We start from the raw sequence: 20,392 nt of genomic DNA, 5'->3' as shown, positions 1-20,392 counted from the left end.
AGGAAGTACGGTAGCGCTGTGGAAGTGGTACTATTACAAGGAGACAGAGAAAAGAAAAGAGAACGAGACGTCGTCGTAATGATCTTTTATCGCCTGGAACTGCATGGTACCAATCCACCGGCGTTGCCAACCTTTGTACTTGCTGGTGGTGAATTCGTGGTGGCCTAAAGGGTCGTGGCGGTCGCCACACTTGTAATAATATTTTCGTTCGTATTAATACAACTTCGTAATATACATTTATAATCTGCTTAATTCCAACGCTACTTCCCGCTGAATCAAGACACAATAATCAAAATTACAAAAAAAGGATTTGTTTTTTTTTACAACTTCTGGGACTAGATTTTTACTCGACAATGTAAAAGTAAGAGAACAAGAGGCTCCCTTTTGTCAGCATCAACAACTGCGTTTAAATTACAGACGGTCCTGCCGAGAGTCTCCCTTCTAATTTGCTTCCGCTTTTTTTGTTTCATTTTACTAAATTTAGGACGAGAGGAACCTTTCCCCGGCTTTTAACAGTTTAAGTTAGAAGCCGCAGGGGTCAGCTCGGCAGTAAAAAAAACTTTTCCATATCTCCCTAACTTGTTAGCTGAAGTTACTTAAAGGTTCGTCCCGGCAGATCCTTTTAAGAGTCCACCTTGGCCCTGCCGGGATCGGTCAAGACAATTTAGTTAAATCGAGCGTGAAGATATGATAAAGAACAGCCAGAAAAATGGCAATAGTTCGTGAAATAGTTCGTGACAATGAAAATATCGAATATCCGAAACGGAAAGAATAATTGTGATGATCTGTGCTTTTTTATCATGCAAAAATATGGTAAAGTTACATTCGATTATCTCTTAGAAATTGCTGGAAACTGACAATTCCAGATATAATTGTTACTGTGTTACATATTCCTTGGTATTTTATACTAGTTAAAAATTCATGGAAAAATGTAAATGTTACGTTAATACTTTGTCAATCACAATATTTTTAATAATATATTGCAGATATTTCTTCTTCGTGCTATAAACAGGAATGACGTTGTATTTTGAGTAGAATTAGTGTTTTCCTACAAATGCAAGGTTGGCTATCATGGAAGTAGGCCTGAAAAAAATTCACAGCAAATGAAGTGGTTGAACAAGATGGCAACAAAGTGCTATCATGCATATTCAATCAGATCGAATTATTATGGGATGTAGTAAAAAAGTAATGCAATGAACATGCAGTTCGAGAAATATATACAAGCAGGAATTAATTCATTATTTGGAAAGCAGGATTGCCTATAATAACATCCTTCAATTGACAAATTGCTAAATTGTTAATTGGAAATTAACAGCGCAGTTATTGACTTGAATAGCAACAAATAGCAATCGACAGCAAAACAGAATATTAATGATCATAAAGTCTAACTGCCTATGTGATAATATCAACAAAGAAACTGTTGCAGGAGATTTTTACCAACGCTAATCAGTATTCTTTGGACACGGTATTGTCATGTTGATTGAAAGATGGGAAAAAGCTATAGAGCGATAATTGATTAATTATGTAGAAAATAATTGCATTAATTATGTATAAAATATTTGGATTAATGTATGTAATACTAACACCAAACCTAACTAACCATTATTTAGAGAGAAATTAGACAGCTTTATAGCTATAAATTTACCTCTCAAAACAGAAAGAGATACAGAGATAGCAACAAAAAATATAACAAAAACTATACAAGAGGCCGCATGGTACGCAACACCTAACAGAGCGACATATCAAAAGTTTAATTATAATTATATTTCATCCACAATTAAACAAAAAATTTCTGAAAATAGAAAACTGCGAAAAACCTGGCAACAAATCAGAACAGAAGAAAACAAGAGAAAATTCAACAAGGCCAAAAAAGAGCTGAAAGAGCTAATAAATAAGAAACAATATTAAGGAATTAAAATCTATTTAGAAAACTTAACGCCAACTGATGCAACGGAATATCCTCTCTGGAAAGTAACAAAATAAAACTTTAAAAAATCTATCTAAACATTTAAAAGCAGTATTTAATCCGTACCCGTCTGAAATATCCGCAACAGAAGAAAATAACATTGTTAAATTTCTTAGCACTCCTTTTCAAATTGATCTGCCACATGAGAAATTTACTGTTAAACAAGTAACACAAACAATGCAAAGAAATCAATTTTAAAACAGATCCTGGTTTTGACCTAATAACTGGAAGAATCCTAAAAGAGTTGTCATAAAAGTGTATCAAATTAATAACATTCATATTTAATGCCACGCTAAGACTTAATTACTTTCCTAGCACTTGGAAGGTGGCTCAAATCACCATGATTCCTGCGAAAAAAAGAGAAGACGTCACCTCTTATCTTTCTATAAGCTTGTTAGCTGTGATCTCTAAACTATTCAAAACGACTCAAAATTATCGCACAGGAGAGAAATATTATTCCAGCCCATTAATTTGGCTTGCGTAATAAACAAGGAATAACACAACAAATACATAGATTAGTCAAACAAATTAACAAAAACTTAAACGATAAAAAATATTGCTCCGCTGCATTTCTCGATATTTCTCAGGTCTTCGACAAGGTGTGGCACACTGGACTGCATGTTAAATTGAAAAAGCTCTTGCTCCAAACGCTCTTTAAACTGCTGAAATCGTACCTCACAGACAGACATTTTATTGTGAAACAGAGTGACGAATACACTGACTTACACCCAATATATTCGGGTGTTACTTAGGGTAGTGTTCTTAGCCCATTGTTATATCTATTGTATACAGCTGACCTACCGACATCAAGAAACACCACTGTTGCAACATATGCTGATGATACAGCGGTTTTATCATCACATGAGGATCCAACCTATCAGCCACAAGAAACCTCCAACTTCATCTTAACAAAGTCAAATTGTAATTGAAAATGTGGCGTATCAAAGCAAATGAGACGAAATCAACCCATGTTACATTCACCGTCTATTGGGCGTAAATTTAAATTATCATTAGATAACAAGGTTTTGCTGTATAAGTTAATAGGCCATTTGGACCTATGGTATTGAAGTGTGGGGTACTACTAGCAAATCTAACATAGATATCCTTCAGAGATTCCAGAATAAAGTGTTCACGAGTCATCGTCGATGCCCCATATTACATGTCCAACAAACTTATTCAGCGCCAAATCCCCATAGAACCCATAACGAGTGTTAGTGCGAAGTACTCTGAAAGATTATTAGTGCATCCCAATGCACTCGAAGGCAAAGGATGAAGTACGTAGGCTCAAACGCAAACTACCGTACGAATATTACTCACGGGCAGAAGTTCTAGGAGATTAATAAAGAAAATATTCCCAAGTATTTCCAAAATGCCCAATAAATGTGAAAGTTAGTAGATGAACTATGAAATAGCCATACCGCCTTAAACTAGTAAAAAATTACGAAATGAACACGTTTTCCCACTAAATGATTATGCTAGCAAAAAAATGATAAGTATTAGGTTCCAGAGCAACGTATGATAACTATTTTGCTTCAAAGTCGCATCGACCACCGCCGAAACCAGGTTAAAAAACTACTAAAACTGAAAACACGACGTCTAACAAGTAAAACGTATTTATAAGGCATGCCATCCGACTGCTAAGAACAATTTTATCGGCAATTTTGTCGCGTCTCTCCATCTGCCGCATTATAGCACTTGAGATCATATTTACATACTGTCGTTCTAACACGTAAAAGATGGCAGCGATCTAGAAACTTGACGTCACGCTCTCTCCGAGCTATTTCGAAACAGTTCGGCTGGAAATTATATCGAAATTTAATTATACCCGTTATACGCACAACAGAGCTCCAGTTTAGTTTAGAAAGGTAAATTCTACACGGATAAATTAACGAGCAAACCAATAATATAACGCCCTGCATTGTATAACCATGAATAATAGGCATGATAACTAATTTTGAAAAACTATTTTATGACAATTTGAGATGGTGACATTCCCTAATGTTGTATATTTTCGTTCAAAATGAGAAAAATGTTATACAAAAGAAATATAATTAAATCTTTCAGTAAATTAAATTTAAACCAGCCAGTATAGCTGGTAACTTATCGCCGTGAATAGGGTTGAACAATATTTGACGTCTATTATGTAATTGTAATTGGTGTTTCAAATAATTGACGCTGAGCTGATTGTAGTTAGTATTTCAAATACGCTTCAAAAGTCATTTGAAGATAAATAAATTTAGCGATATTATTAATGGGCGTTCTATGAAGAAAATAACATTCGATAGTCCTCATAAGCAATATGGCGATCTGTAAATATATCAATCTATAAAGATGGCAACACTGCACCTATACCGTAAGTCAAATTGTAGATGGTGTAATGGAATTATCATCTGCCTCAAACATTTCTCTCAGTTAATATAACAGAAGATGGAACTAGGGAGAGACATTTTCCTGGGCACCTTAGTTCTTAGGCCAGTCACACGTAAAATATTTTGGTCTATATATAGGTCTATCTATAAGTTGTCTCTCAGAGACGTGCATGTACCACATCTGTACTCCGAAGAGGCAGACTAGACAAACTAGTATTTTATACAGAGTCGCTCTCTAGGTGATTGGGAGTTTACTTTTTCCACAGAGGAGTGGGAAGAGTAGACTGCACACGCCATTGCCTTTGCAGACAGCGTGCTGGATTTGGGCTGATCATTGGAACCTACGGTCGAACTGGAGACTGAGCTATGATACCTTCTGGAGCCAGGAGACTTTCTCGATTTGGAGACGATAACCGCGGAACTCTTTCTTGCGATGGAACAGAATAGCCTGAGTTTTGCTCGGGTTTATCTACAGCCGCCAGAACTTGAAGGACTTGAAGTCTACCGCGAATAGCGTCGGGACTAACCGGTTGTGAAAAAAAGCGATATCATCTGCATAAAATGTCGTATGGAAATATTTGTGAAGTGGTAAATCAACCATACAGAGGTTGAGTAGAGCTAGGGCTAGTGGAGCACCTTGCGGGACCCCTGCGGAAATCTGTTTACGAGAGGAGGCCGCATCATCGATCCTCACTTGAAAGCACCTACCGTCCAAGTATGAATCTATCAGGGAGATTAGGTCATTCAGTAGACAAAGCTGTTTCGCTTTGAATAATAGACCGTGATGCTATACTTGATCGGAAGCTTTGAAGGCCTTTAAAAAGATGGCTCCAGTTTTTCGACCTTTTCTTAATGCCTGATAGATTGTTGCTACGACGCGTGCAGCTTGATGAAGGCCTGAATTTTTGGCATGAAAACCGAATTGTTCCTTCGGGTGTGCGCCTGCGAAGTTGTTTTACGCGTGTAATATCGCTTTTTCAGCATGTTCCGATCAGAATCTCTAGAAATATATTTTCTTTATCAAGTTTTATTCATTCCCCTGCAAGAAACTGTTTGCATGCCAGTATACGTAAAAATTTAGCACTTATGAAACGAAATTCTTCCTTTACTGAGGCTGGACTGGTTATTCACAACTCACCATTCTAGCACGTGGCTGCATTTTGCAATTTATTTTTGGATTTTAAATAAAAATAGTTAAAATACTGCATTTTGGATTTTATAATTCAAATACTCGACTTATTTTATATAAAAATATTTTGAATTTCATATTTTAAATATATGTGACAAAGTATTTCGTAATTTGTATTTAAATTCAAGCGAAGTATGTATTTTGCCAAGCTGTGGCTGAAATTATGTACTACTTCAACTAACTTTAAATATATTTCTAAATTATATTGTAAATATATTGTTAGTGTCTTATAAACGTAACATCGAGATAAATAACACTGTTAATAAAACTTCAGATTAAGCCTTATTTGTTTTCTTTAATGTATATGAATGCCTATTTATATTTACAAAGGTAAATATGGCCACCGTATATTCCTACAAGAATCGAATGCCAACTAGACAAAAGAAAATAGGCTTCAAGCTATTCAAGCTGCAGAAATGGTTGCGGTCTCAAAAATGCTACCAAAATGCACCCCCAATCATCGCAATTTAAGTCAAATAAACTTTCGTGTGTAAATAGTAGAAATATATACTAAATCCAAACAAAACATAGATGATTGTATAATATAGAAAACAAAAACAAAATAGTTACAATATACTTACGTTATTTTCATCAAATACCCTAAAGACTAGTGAAGCAAACTTGGATGGATCGCCTTGCGGAAAGAACTGCTTGTATATTTTAATAAATCCCTGAAAAAAAAGTAATTATCAATATATCGATAAAATTATTTAAAAGTTCATAACAAAATTCGTAGTGATGCTGCTCATTGATCGAGTTGCTTATATTTTTTCAGTATAATAGAAAATAAAGCATTTTTAAAAGAAGCTCAGCCTAACTATTGGTAACAAAAAGATAAAAATATTATATATTTGTTTTAACAATTTTCAAACACCAATTCGTAAGCCTATGACACTCGTGAATACAAGCAATAGACCGAATATATACAAGGGGTTCCAAGGCCGAATGTAGAAGCAGGAGGATGACAACATTGGCACACTGATCATAACTGGAAAAGAAAACAAGAAAAAAGATCATCATACTGGTGGACTGGGACCAGAGAGCCGGGTTGATATGCACCACCAGTCCAGCAATACAAGCGACTGCATTCGGGAATATAAATGCGCTTACGTTAGAAAATCAGGGTGTTTGTGAGAAGTGACAAAAATCACAAAAAAATATTACCCAAGTTTTTGTCGTTAAAAAATATCTGCATTGGAGCATTTGTACTTTCTATAGGGCACCATGGTGAACCAAGACACAGATAAATCCAATAACTCTTGCAGTTTCATATCTTTAAACTTTTTACAAACTGGCCTACCAGAATGTTCTTTGTCTTGCACATCAAAATTAGCAGTTTAATTTTCAAAACCATGCCTCACATATTTTTAACGTTATAACACGCTCACCGAAAGTTTCTCTTCGCAAATGCACCCCTTAAGTACGAAAGTTGACATTCTAGATGTAAGAAGAGTGTAAATTCTTGTTGTGTGTTGATTCTAGTGTAAATCTATGATGCTATTACCTTCCCAATATATAATATATGTAGCTTTGAAGTTTGATTTGAGTATAATAAGATGACATATACGTCAAACCATAACATTGCATACTTAAACCTAGCGCCATCTGTTAGGAAAACTTGTAGTTACTTTCTAGGTATATGTAAAGAAATAATCGTAAATAACAGGTCAATTGAAAAGTCCCCGGCCTGACACATAGATGGCGCTACTATAATTAAATCCATTTGTTTTTTAGTTAGCCCTAACCCTCAAAAGATGCGTGTATAAATCTGACAGTTATCGGACCATTAGTTTATGAATTATAGCATTATGAGTCAAGCAACTTTTGTTATTGTGAAAAAATTGATAAAAGAAATTTCGCGTGTTGATAAAATATTGCTTTTTGAACAGAATAAATACAGTTGAAGCAAGAACTTGGCTTGATGGCGAGTTTCCGGGTACTGCTCGAGAAAAATCAGCCATCAAGTATTGGTATGCTAAGTTTAGACGTGGTGAAATGAGCACCGAAGTGAACAGTGACGGTGAACGCAGTGAACTCCCAAAAGAGGTTCTTACCGACGAAAACATTAAAAAATCCACGAACTAATTTTGAATGATCGTAAATTGAAATTCAGTGAAATAGCAGACACTCTAAAGATATTAACTGAACATGTACATCATATCTTTCACGAATATTTGGCTATGAGAAAGCTCTATGCAAAGTGGATGCCGCGCGGTCCCTTTTTGCCAAAAACAACGACGAGTTGATGATTCGGAGCAGTGTTTGAAGATGATCAAGCGTAATAAACCCGAGTTAAGTCAATATGTGACAATGGATGAAACATGGGTCCATTATTTCACTCCGAAGCGTGGGAAACGCAACAGTCGGCTGGCAAGGTTATGGCGTCTGTATTTGAAGCAAAAGAAAGTGCTGCTTCACCGAGACAATGCACCGTGTCAAAAATCTATGAGTTAGGATTCGAATTGCTTCCTGATCTGGCATATTGTCCAAATCTGGCACGCAGCGACTATTTCCTGTTCTCAGATCTCAAGAAAATGCTCACTAGGAAGAAATTTTCGTTGAATGAAGAAGTGATCGACAAAACTGAGGCCTATTTTGAAGCAAAGGACAACCCGTACTACAAAGATATATATAATGTCGCTATAATCACTAAATCATCTAGATATTGGATGTTGGGAAACTTTACTTCGGAGACACCTATTAGGTTCTCTACAAATTACTCTGTGATTTTATTTCATTACGTCCCTTCGAATACGACAAATTTCAAATTATATTTTTCCATTTTCATGATACAAAATATTTTTATTTATACACATTTTTCAACTAAGAACCTTCGTGGTCGTATGCAGAACAGCCGGCTAAACCTTCATTACTGCCAGGCAAACAAACAAGCATTCACTTTTACATATCGAACGAGTATCGTCAATCATAAAACTACACAGAAAAAAACTCACCAGCGACCGTGGAGTATCGACAAAATCAATTGGTTCGATACAGGAATGGATAATCAATCGCACAAAAAGGAATCTAATAAAATGGAAATGAGAACGGGGACGCGACTCCCAGAAAACTCCGGGGCCCCGTCCTGAATGTATCATCTGATAAAGAGGATGAATAATGGATGTATTATTTTTCAGTTAACGTTCCGTTCGATGGGACAAATATAACGGATGGTTGTTTCTGTATCGATGGCGAATTAGGAACGTGGATAATGGATTCTTACCTGCTCTGTCAGGAGACCGTTGGGGCAATCCTTCAGGAAGCCTTTATGCCTGCAAAAAATATTTAATTTTATTGATTTTATTTGCTATATATCTATATAAAGTAACCTACAGCGGCATAAAAATAAAATAAAGGTGTATAACGAATAAAAGCCTTAATCGGTAAATATAAAACAAATATAGTTTATATAAAGAAGTTTTGAACATACGTTATCAAGTTTAATGTATTGCCTGTCGGAATTTGAAAATTCGTTTTAGAATCAGACAATATTTTCCTTCTGATTTTATTCCAGTAAAAATAAAACACAATGCTGTCTAATAAGTTCGAACGTGTAACCGAACAAATCTGCCAAAGTTCCGGTTGTCAAAATGTCAAACGTATGCAATATTCTTCTCAAAACAATAATGATAATAGGTTATAAAGCGGCAAATATTGTTTTAATGCTTTGCTTGTTTTGATACATTTCAAATCGCTTCATTTTATTGCTCGGAATTTTCAGAAGCCAGACAGAACATATTCTGTCTTTAATCAGTTAGTTTGAACAGGAACGAGATAATGGAGGCCCCCACTTGCCGGTAAAATTCGTTACAGAGGTAAGCATTTTTACTGTTAAATATTAATTTACTGTGATTTTTATTCAAAATTGTTTTAGCGTGTTGCAGCTGCATTGCATATTAATATGGACACAGTCACCGAAATATCTCAAATAAATAAAAATATAATCTCGAATTCATCGAAAAAGCCGTCCTCATACGAAGCGGGTGACGAATCAAGATCAGCTTAATGTTAGCTCTATCAGAGATATGAAATGCACAAAAACAGTGAGTAGTTTTTCAATACAAACATAATTCAATACAATTATTTCAAAGGAAACTGTTAGTATTGAAGAAGTCTAATATTGCTTTTAAAAGAATAAAATTTTTAAAAGCATATAATAAAATGTGTGAAGACTTTCACTTTTCTTTTGATTATTTCTACGTATGTAATTAGATAAGATACGGATATTTCAGAATAGAGCCAATATGCCCAATGGTCACTCATGGCAAGATGATAATAAAAATAGTGTTATGACGACAAAAGCTGATGGAAAAAGAGAATATGTTGGAATAACAATTGATTGCGTTTTATTGGTCATAACATGTATTAATAATTCATTACAGATATATTGTTCATGCTGGAAACAGAAATGATTAACAACACCTTCAGCTTGGATGAACTCGATCAGACTTATTGAATAAGAAATTGACAAATGATGGAATTGTGAACAAATGTTAGATGGACTGTAATTTTGGACAAATGTTAATTAACAGCTTAGTTATTCAGTTGAATGAAACTTTCTGAATATGATATGATTCAATGCTGCCAATTTCTAAGACAGGGTGATGAAAGTGAAACAAGTAAAGGTGGGTATATAATTAATTTATGATAACTGTAGGAAATATTATTGTGGAGTGTAAAAGATTTATGCGCACAGATATGTGTGTAATTGTTCAAAATATACATCAGCATTTAGTTAAAATAAGTGTCAGGTGACAAGCGGAATAAGTGGTCAGAAATATAATGATATCACAATGATTTTACAGGGAAACATTGTAACGAAGAACACAAGAACTAAACGTAAAAGATGCATACGCTCTATAATGAAAGTAAAATATATATTACTTTGATATACAATTGTTAATTAGGTGGATTAGGCCTCCAGAGTTGCAACTACATAAAAAAACGTGCCTAGAACTGTAACGGTATGTAAAAGACTACAATGTAAATATAATGAAACACAACCCTAACTCAAAAACTATTATAATTGTGTACACAATCGTAGTTTTAAATCCTTCTATAATATATAGACTAGATGTACTATAAACTTAAAATAAATTACGTGTCATAATGATATTTTCGTTTAATTATTTCATTTAGTTTAGAATTTTGTTGTACGTTAAAGCCAAACTGAACTAAAACCTAGAGTTGATACAGCAACATTGCGACGTTTTGATTACACAATTTAGATGACGTATGTTAAAAACGTCTTTAGATAGACATATATTCTACGCAAAGTAGCAATGAACTTCATCATCATGATGTATAATGTATTCCCTATCTTAGTTTGTGAATTCGTTTTAATACCAGACAATATTTTCCTCATGTTTGATTGCGTTTTATGTATTTTATACTCAGTAAATAAGGTTTAAAGAATTGACATTTACATTTAATATGTACAAGAGATGATAATTATTGAGAATAGAAACAAATTTTTATTTTTATTTCAAATATATTAACAGAAATTGTTATTTACAATAATGAAATTCTTTGTAAAATACTATCGAGTAAGAACTCATCGTTTTCTTTACTTATATTACTAATTGCCTATGAACTTCTGGTATAAAAGCAAATATGATCAAAAAATGTTATAAACCCTAGTTATAATAAACAATAGAAGGTTTTTCGTTTTAGAAAATATTAACTACATATGTTCGCCAAATTTAAAGTCAGTGTCCTTCTTTTAATAGAATATTACACTCTGAACTGAATTCTTTGAAACAAAAGCAGTTTGATCTACAAATAATTAATTGATGTCTCATGAAATCCCTGTCACCTCCTTGGTAAGAGAGGATCATGTTCAACAGATTTCGTTGTTACAACATTGTGTATCTCCACGACCATGGTCGACATATTGAAGTCTCGATAATTCTTCTACATTACTGTGTTCATTTTTTAAGTAACTCACTAAATAACTCATACATTTTGGAGATGATTTGTAGATTTCAGAACCCATGAACATGCTCGATGCGATAAAATTTTCATTTTTGTTAGGAAAACACTATTTAACCACAAATGTAATACAATTGTGAATCCAAATCTATAAGTTTTAGTGCCATATGAAGTGCTGCAACAAATTTCATTTCCTAAACATTTCAAAACTAAATAATCTGACTCAATCGCAACATACGTTCCCTATTATGGCAATAACCTCACTATTTATAACCCTAAAATACAGAGAGATAATTGACTATTATTCTTGAAATATTTATTGAAAAAATGAAAACAAAAGATAATCTGAAACATTCAATACAACTGAAGTTTGACAAATTTTAAGCTTTCATTTTTTATACATTGGTCAGATGATGAGATATAAACCAACATATAACCTATCAAGTATAAATATCAAACAATATTGGCCTCACTTCTGATGACCCAAATGTTCTGTTTGATGTGTGTCATGGCGTAGACAATTTCGTTGTTCTCTTCCACAGTCTCCATGATTATTCCAATATTTCCAAACAGAAATTATAGTTAAAAGAAGCTTAAATTTCTTTATTTAAAAGGTAATTTCTCCATATTAATAGGTTGCTAAGGATTTTCTTCTAATACTCAAAATTAATTTAAATAAAACCCTGTTCTTTTAATAACAAACTCTTATTTAATTAATTATTTTACCCAAATAATAGATACCAGCATGGACACATAAAAAAACCTACTATATAATATTTACATAAACTATTAGAGAAACATTTAAAAAACAAAAGATTTTTCTATTCTCAATAACTGTATCATTTTCTGTATTTTTGTTTTCCTTTTCAATATAACCAAAAGTAATGAAATTATATATTTATATCTAAGAATATTATATCATTTTGCTACTTTTATACTTGAGAGAAAATATGAAACTTGACAGAAATGGTTTCAATGTATTTAATCAACCAAACATTTTCAAAAAAAAATTTAACAGAATTAAAAATAAACCAAAATGCTATAGTTTACAATTCTACTTCGAACTTAATTCCTATCAACTTATATAAATTAAGATAATAATAAGTAGAGCAATTAACAAATAAATAAAATGTACGAAAATGTATGCTTACCATTGTCGAATTTCCTTTTCTGTAACTGAAACAAAAGAATAACAATAAATACCTTATATATCAACATATGTATAACAAGTACTCAGCTTAGTAAAACGTATTAATAATGTAGTATTTATACTTATCACTAAATAATATTAAAAATTATTCTTTGATTACTAATAACAATCATGAAATACACGGCTTTAGTTATCGAGGGTAGACCTAATCATTTGACTGACAATCTGGAATGAGGATATAATTGAGATTATAATTTGGAATGAGCTGATTATTAAATAAAAATTGTAAAAACAGTTTGCTTGATATCCCCATCACTTGATACCCAACCAATGTTACTCTGCATGAGCTATATAAATAAGCAATATATAGAAAAATAGCAAAATATCAAATGTTATTTTGTATAATATTATATTATGCATTAATTTGTGGCAAAATTGACACAGGATTGGAGCTCGAACGTATCTCGAAGTATATTTTCAGCAAACATATCTTGATTTTTTCAATTCAACTTGAGCTACACGAGCGACTAGCAAGGAGAGCGACTACAACAACATATAGCGAAAATCCGCGAAAGGCGACTCCAAGGATTTTGGAGCGAAGACGTAATAAGCGATTGCTCTTGGACCCTAATACGTGAAACAGATCCCAAGCAGTATAAAATACTCTACCTCCGTTCAATTCTGATTAGTAAAAAATAGTAAAATAAATAATTTATTGAATATTTCAAAAATTAAAACCAATTTAAAAACAGACTACTGATTTCTAATCAGTTCCCCAATTTGCCTTATAAATTGCTTTTGGTTGCTCAGGTCTAAAACTATGTATATTTGTGTTATTACGAATTATTATTACACAAATATATGAAAGCAATTGAATTTTATAAAACAAATATATAATAACAAAATTGAATTCAAATTCTTTTAATAATCTTTCTCTCCTAATTGTTACTACAAATTATTAGCAAAATTTAAAAATAATTTCAAAGAAAAATATAAAAAATATAAGACTCTAGAGTAATCCCAAAAGGCGTGTCATATATTGTATGATATAACATATATATTATTTTTGTAAATATAATTCACATGCTACAATTATTCAACTTTATATGAAGATTCCTTAAATGAAAGTTCTAATATTTCTAGAATGCCGTTTCATAAAAGTTTTAGAAAAGTTTAAAAAATCTTTAACTAAATTTATATTATACTAAAGCTAATTTTATTCGCACAGGATATAATAAGAGAAATAAATAAAAAAGAAATGAGTTTTTTATATTATCATTTTTATTATTGTACAACACAAATGAAATAAAATAACTACAATCTTTTATATATTTTACCGAAATTACATTCTCAAAGAAAGGAAACGAGGAAAGAGACGAAGTGAAACATACGATACACAACCGAGAAATATATATATCAAAGATTTGTCAGGAACAGAAGAATAACGTACGATGTTGTTCTGTTTTGTGATAAAATTGGGCATAAGTACTCGAGATCTAACGTCGTTTCCCTTGCCGGCGCTTTGGATGAAGCTCAGCCGAGTGTAAAACAAGACAAAACGGAATTTCAGAGGAAAAAATGAGGCGGAGATAAAAGCAACATCACGCAATTCCAGCCACTGCTGATGAAAATGCCTTCGACGCGGAAAAAATGTGCACGATAGTGTTAAATCTTAGGATTTTTTGATATACTTAATTTTGAAATGTTTATATAAATGTTTAGATTGTTCTATTCTGATCTGACAATTTTAAGGCTCCACAAGGTTTTCTTCATTTTTTTCTTTTATGTGTTCCTTAAACATTAATGAATATGTATTTAAAAAACTGATAGTAAAACTATTATTTCATTATTTCACTTGAATAAATACCTAAAATGCAGGCCTCTACACTAGAATACAACTTAAATACAAATTGTATTACACAGTAGGAAAACTAACAACAAAATATTTTTATTACTTTATATATTATACTCTTCACTTTACCAACTAGATTTTATCTGGACTAAACCTACTATTTGAAATGGGCTCCGAACCACGTTCCTCTTCATTAAATTCCTATAGTCTTGGGAGTAACCAATTTGGAGGTCATACCAGAGACAATCGATCTTACCCAGTCTGGTTACAGGCGTAACTAGAATGATCTCTTGTCGGATTTTACACTCTTGCCTAGGACAATCACAAATATTAAATAATCCAAACATAAATTTACGACCATGCCCTAGCAGGATTCAAACCCGCGACTGTCACAACAGAGGAGGACTGTTCTGTCTTTACTGATGCCCCAGTCAAATCGGTCAAAATATTGTTCAGAATTTTATACAACTTTTTTTTCTCATATTGTTTACTCAACACTTCAAATGTTTGTATCAACCAGGTCATCACTGTGTTGTGTTTGTCATTTGTTGTTATTAGTGCTGTTGCTTAGAAATCATACTTTTATTCATTGTGTCAGGTTATAGTAGAATTCATCTTAAAGAAATTAAACTTATAGCTATTTTGTTCCTATTGCAATAACGCTGGTTCTTTGGGCTAACTTATGCTTTTTTGTTCTAGATTATCAAAGTAAACTATTTCTATATTTTCATCGTTACCAGTTAAAATACGATGGACAATAAAATCCATTCAACTCACAACTTGAGTTATTCAATAAATTTTAATAAATCAATTTCTAATCAATTAATCTAATTTTTAAAAACTCTAAATGAATGGAAACATCATTCAGCAGAAATAAACGTGAAAAATATATTCATTCATTCCAAACCATTTATATCATGTTAATATTAGGTCTCGCAGAACATCCCAATAACTGGTTTCGGAATTACATAGGTTATATATAGGTTTTTACTTTTACAGAAGCAACTTATTATGCACGAATAATTTAGATTTCTTTCAAATAACCTATATATTTTTGTATTTTAATTCCAGTTATTTCCTTTTCTTTTCTTTTTGGTATGCCACCTGAAACGAAGTATGCCTTGCAGCACACCTGCTTTTGTTTATTTCACTGCTTAGTAATCTTGTTTTTGTTTAATTCTGTACATCCTGGTTTAGATGTAGTAGTTTAAAAGTCCTATGTATTGCTTCGGTAACGTTTTATGAAATGTATAAATAAATACATTATACCAAACTTTATGGAAGACTTGCGCTACGTCTAAGAATATAGCTGAGAAAACTTATTTCTTTTCAATAATGTCTGCGATTCTGTGTGGCTAGTCATTTATGACATATTTGTTCATAAAACCAAATTGATGTACAAGTATTAGATTGTTTCTATGTCGATAAATATAAACATAAGTAGTAAGCTATATAATATAAAAATATTTCATATAAAAAAATCATTATAAAAAAATTCATAATTTATAGACTTATGATTGCCCTTTTGTTATTTTAAAGTACAAAAATAAATTGCATATAGAACTCATCAGTATAAATAATTCTGATGCCTTCATGAATTATCATACATTATGTTCTAATATTTGTAAACGTAATATTAATCAGACCGTGGAAAAGACCGCGTATTATAATACGTTAATATAACAATACACTTTAATACAGTAATATAATATAATCAACTTTTTTTCAAGATTAGAACAGTCAACACAGAGAGCAGAATACTATAAAAAATAGAATAGATATTTTAAAAAATAAAGAAGTATATAGGAGGAAAGATTATAAATAATATTTTTCATTTCTTTATTATATTTCTTTCACTTTATAAGTGACAATAATGATCTATAGTGAAAATATTTTAGGGCTTTCGATGTTATTAATATTATGTCTCATATCATGTGCCATTTCTAATATATGATTATATAAGCAACAAGTCGAAATTATTTAGCGCTCTTGTAATACAGATTTTTAAATAAACCATCGATTCTCAAATAGTAAGTAGGATCATAATTTTTATGTTATTCGTCATTATATGAAAATAGCCACTTCAACCTTTATTATATCGTAAAAGTTCTCTATAAACTGCACTTATCCTTAAATGTTTATGCTTCTAAACTACTCGTTTTTCATCTCGAAAACGAGAGACAAAGAGATTTCATGATATCCCATATTATATCGATTGTGTTACGTAAATATACGGCATTAAAATCCGAATAGTCCGAATATAATTCGCGATCATGACAGAAAGATTACTATTATTTAATTATTACATAACATTGACAATCCCATGCTCGTTATATGTCATTCAGAGTGTCAATTAAGCATCAAAATATTGATTATTCTTGTCTATGTTTATTTTATAACATTATCAAAATTGAAATATGCCCATGTCAAACTAAGCAATAACCATATTGATAAAAAAATTATGTAAATTGTTTGTAATCAACACGAAAATTCGGAATAACTAGAAACATGAAGAAATTGGGGACTTGGTATGACTACGGCTCTATCTGTATCGGATTATTCGCGGGTGTCATGGTAGGAAAATATGGAAAAGACATCTATAACCAACTATATCCTCCTCGCACGATCATGGACTGGGAGGAGATATGCGAAGAGGAGCTGTGCGAGTGCGATACTGAAGACTTCGATTGAAATCACCAAAAATTAGTTTGTCCACCATTTTAACTTCAAAAGTGTCAATTCAGTTATGTCAATAAATATGTGTTCGTTTGAATAAAATGAGTTTTAATTATTCATTGAGGAATGTATTAAATTATTGCAGTCATTTAATCCATATAGTGTAGGAAAATAAAACTTTAGTATACAATATGTACACAGTATTGTCTTGTGTAAATTGATGAACATAGACACACAGAAGAATGGTTTTAATTTACAGGCATAATTTCGCAAAAACAAAATAATGAATAATTAAATGAAAGTAAGTAGTAAAACATAAATAGAACAGATTTTAGCCTTGTTAAATTGGTTAATCTTATATGTGAAGATATGCTTAAGTGCGAAAACCAGCGAATTTATAATGCTGTACACTAGTGAATAAAATTGAAGACAGAAATATTTCGCAACAAATATCATCCTCATCAATCCATAGTGGTCAATCAATCATCAATCCATAAACTAAATGGGAGTGTCTTTTCAAACAATATGCTGCTGATGGTGCGCAGGACTTGTAATCTACGTCTCAGACTTTTTTTCCATTTGTGCAATTATTATCGCATTTTAAACAAATGACCTCATTTATGAAACATATGGAATTTGCCTTAGGTATCGCACTTGGACGACCTCAGACTTACAATTGTCAGACTGTAACAGCGTCCAAGTATCGCAGACATAGAGATGTACTCGCAAGATAAGCATTCGAAAAAAGCAGATTTTAATTTTTATTTCCTCTATTCCACACGCACTATACTGAAGAACTAAAAATTCCTGAACCTTTAAGAGATTCAAATTTTTATTTCGGCGGTAGATGTCACTTTCTTCTCCTGTATTATTGATCCCAAATACTTGAAATCCTGCACTTGCACTAACTAAATCCAGCTGAAATTTAAAGTAGAAGGTGATCCGTTAGTGGTCAATCTTTTAGACTTTTTTCATTAATTCTCAAGTCATATGCAAGCATCAGATCAGTCAACAAATGTATAACATCACACTGAACGCCATATCTGCAGTCAGTAGGGAGACGACATCTCTTTGGTGAACACCTGCAGAAGCTTAATAATTTTAAAGGGTGTATGCTCAGCTTCATAATCTGGCCAAAGTGAGCATCAGTGTAAACAATAGACAGTAGAGAAAATCACCAAAATGACGATCCCACGTTTACCACATCTAATACGTTCCTTCATCAACTGGTGTAACGCGGAAATCTTACTTACGTAACCTAGATTGAATATAAAGCACTGAACACTTCCTGTTCTTCCTGGCTTGCCTCCATCCGAGCTCTTGAAAGTCTAATTGATCCCATATGATCTTCATAAATATTCCTGACAATTAATAGAAGACTAATACCTTGACAGTTCTTGATAGAGCAACACGTGAAACTCTTAAAACAATGTTTCGCCGCCGGCCTTGACCATTTCTGTTCTAACTTTGTCGATTCCGGCGGTCCGATAACATATTAATGATTTTAATGACAGTTGCCATTATTCCATTGTTGGCTCGTTATCAGGAAGCACAGTTTCTGTAGCGTCATAAATAAATATACCTAATGGCAATCATTTGTTAATGAGAGTTTGTTTTATTTTTTCAGTTTAAAGAAATTTACAGCTTAAAGATGACAAATAATGTGACCACGGAAATTATTCACCAGGCCTATATGACCATACTCGGACATTAATTGACAAATCAAATATTCATCGAAAAATATAATACTTTATCAACTAAATAGTAGTGTTACTATAGATTCCTCAATCTGTGAAAACTAATGCGTTGAGGATCTCAAGTGCTTAGTTGGACAATTGAGTAAGGTAACCCTTTATGTTCACCAAACATTGCTTCTTATGATTATCACTTGTTTTAATCGCGGTCGCCTATAACGGAGCTTGAGAATCCGTCAACACGATGGATAAAAATATCTAAAGAGCGTGCTAGCGAATGAAATAATAATAATGAAATATAGAATGAAAGGCCAAATGTAATAGAGAACATCTTTAAAATATTAAGAGATTTAATATCTAGTAAATGTAGTAATAACAAAATATAACAATTATAACTTTCCATAGTAACTCATTGAATTTTTTTTTCATTTTAAGTAAACTCAATTAGGAATAATAGAGCAAAGCATAGTGATTTCCATATAACATAATAGCTAGACATTGTCGACTAAGTTACAATTTGTCTCTACTGTAAGTTAAAACTAGATACTTATGTAGAAAGGCCCATTCGCCCTTAATTATTTCTTTACTAAATGAAATAAAATAAAAGGTAGTAGCACTGTTCAATGCTTTTATCATTTAATACACTTCACTACACAAATAAACAAAACCACACGGCTTGGTTCTCTTTAATTTGCATCCTAGTTCAGTTTTATCCAAAAGTTACAGCACTTCAATGTTAACTTGGGAGTGGAGTCTTTCCTCGTGTCTTGTTGCTAATCCATTAAGTTCCCCTATAACTTTGGAATAACCAGGTTTCGGTGTGTAATTATTTTTATAGAATCTGGGTGCATCCACAATACTATCAAGATGCTCAAATGCTTGTGTTATATTGATATTACTTTTGAGATAGCATCTCCATAAATGAATTCAACCAGGTCCAAAAAGGTTTTAGTATTTGCTTGTACAGCAGCAACTTATTATGTACTCATAATGTATATACTGTTCCAATCAACCAATACAATTTTTTATATTGGTTTCGGAGATTTTCTTGGTGTAACAAATTTAATTGGAACATTCTGGGACTCCTTGGTCGGTATATTAACTGGTCAAATGAAAATTCCCCGGCCTACCGTAGTAAAACACATTTTTTTGGCAAAATTAGTTTTTTTTTATTCAACATAATTCCCGTCAAGGGTGATACACTGATTATACCGATCCTTCAACATTTCTGTATCATTTTTGTAGAATGATTTGCCCTTTGCTTCAAAATAAGCCCCAGTTTCGGCAATCAGCTCTTCATTCGACGAAAATTCCTTCCCATGGAGCATTCTTTTGAGATCTGAGAACAGGAAATAGTCGCTGGGTGGCAGATTTGGAGAATACGCCAGATCAGGAAGCAATTCAAAGCCTAATTCATGGACTGTTGCCATCGTTTTCACTGAATTGTGACATGGTGCATTATCTTGGTGAAGCATGACGTTATTTTTCTTCAAATGCGGCCGATTTTTTGGCGATTTCGCCGATGTTCCTTCCCTTTTCAAGATAGTCAATGAAAATTATTCCAT

The 20,392-nt window shown here is 32.5% G+C and overlaps 1 protein-coding gene across 1 annotated transcript in view; it reads right to left on the bottom strand.

Moving 5' to 3' along the window:
• LOC143198427 (frequenin-2) overlaps positions 1-20,392 on the bottom strand; it is a 170,903-nt gene that overhangs the window by 52,585 nt on the left and 97,926 nt on the right. Inside the window, exons 2-4 of the mRNA XM_076407625.1 lie at positions 12,607-12,631; positions 8,748-8,796; positions 6,106-6,195 (exon numbers count right to left, since the gene is read on the bottom strand). Of these exons, the coding sequence (XP_076263740.1) occupies positions 6,106-6,195; positions 8,748-8,796; positions 12,607-12,631 (164 nt within the window). The remainder of the gene's footprint in view (positions 1-6,105; positions 6,196-8,747; positions 8,797-12,606; positions 12,632-20,392) is intronic.

The sequence above is a fragment of the Rhynchophorus ferrugineus genome, unplaced genomic scaffold, assembly GCF_030347505.1.
Source record: "Rhynchophorus ferrugineus isolate W39M unplaced genomic scaffold, kcgeb_rfMv2 rfM6, whole genome shotgun sequence".
NCBI lineage: Eukaryota > Metazoa > Arthropoda > Insecta > Coleoptera > Curculionidae > Rhynchophorus > Rhynchophorus ferrugineus.
The sequence above is the reverse complement of the archived record's forward strand: the minus strand, read 5'-3'. Positions and strand labels throughout refer to the sequence as shown.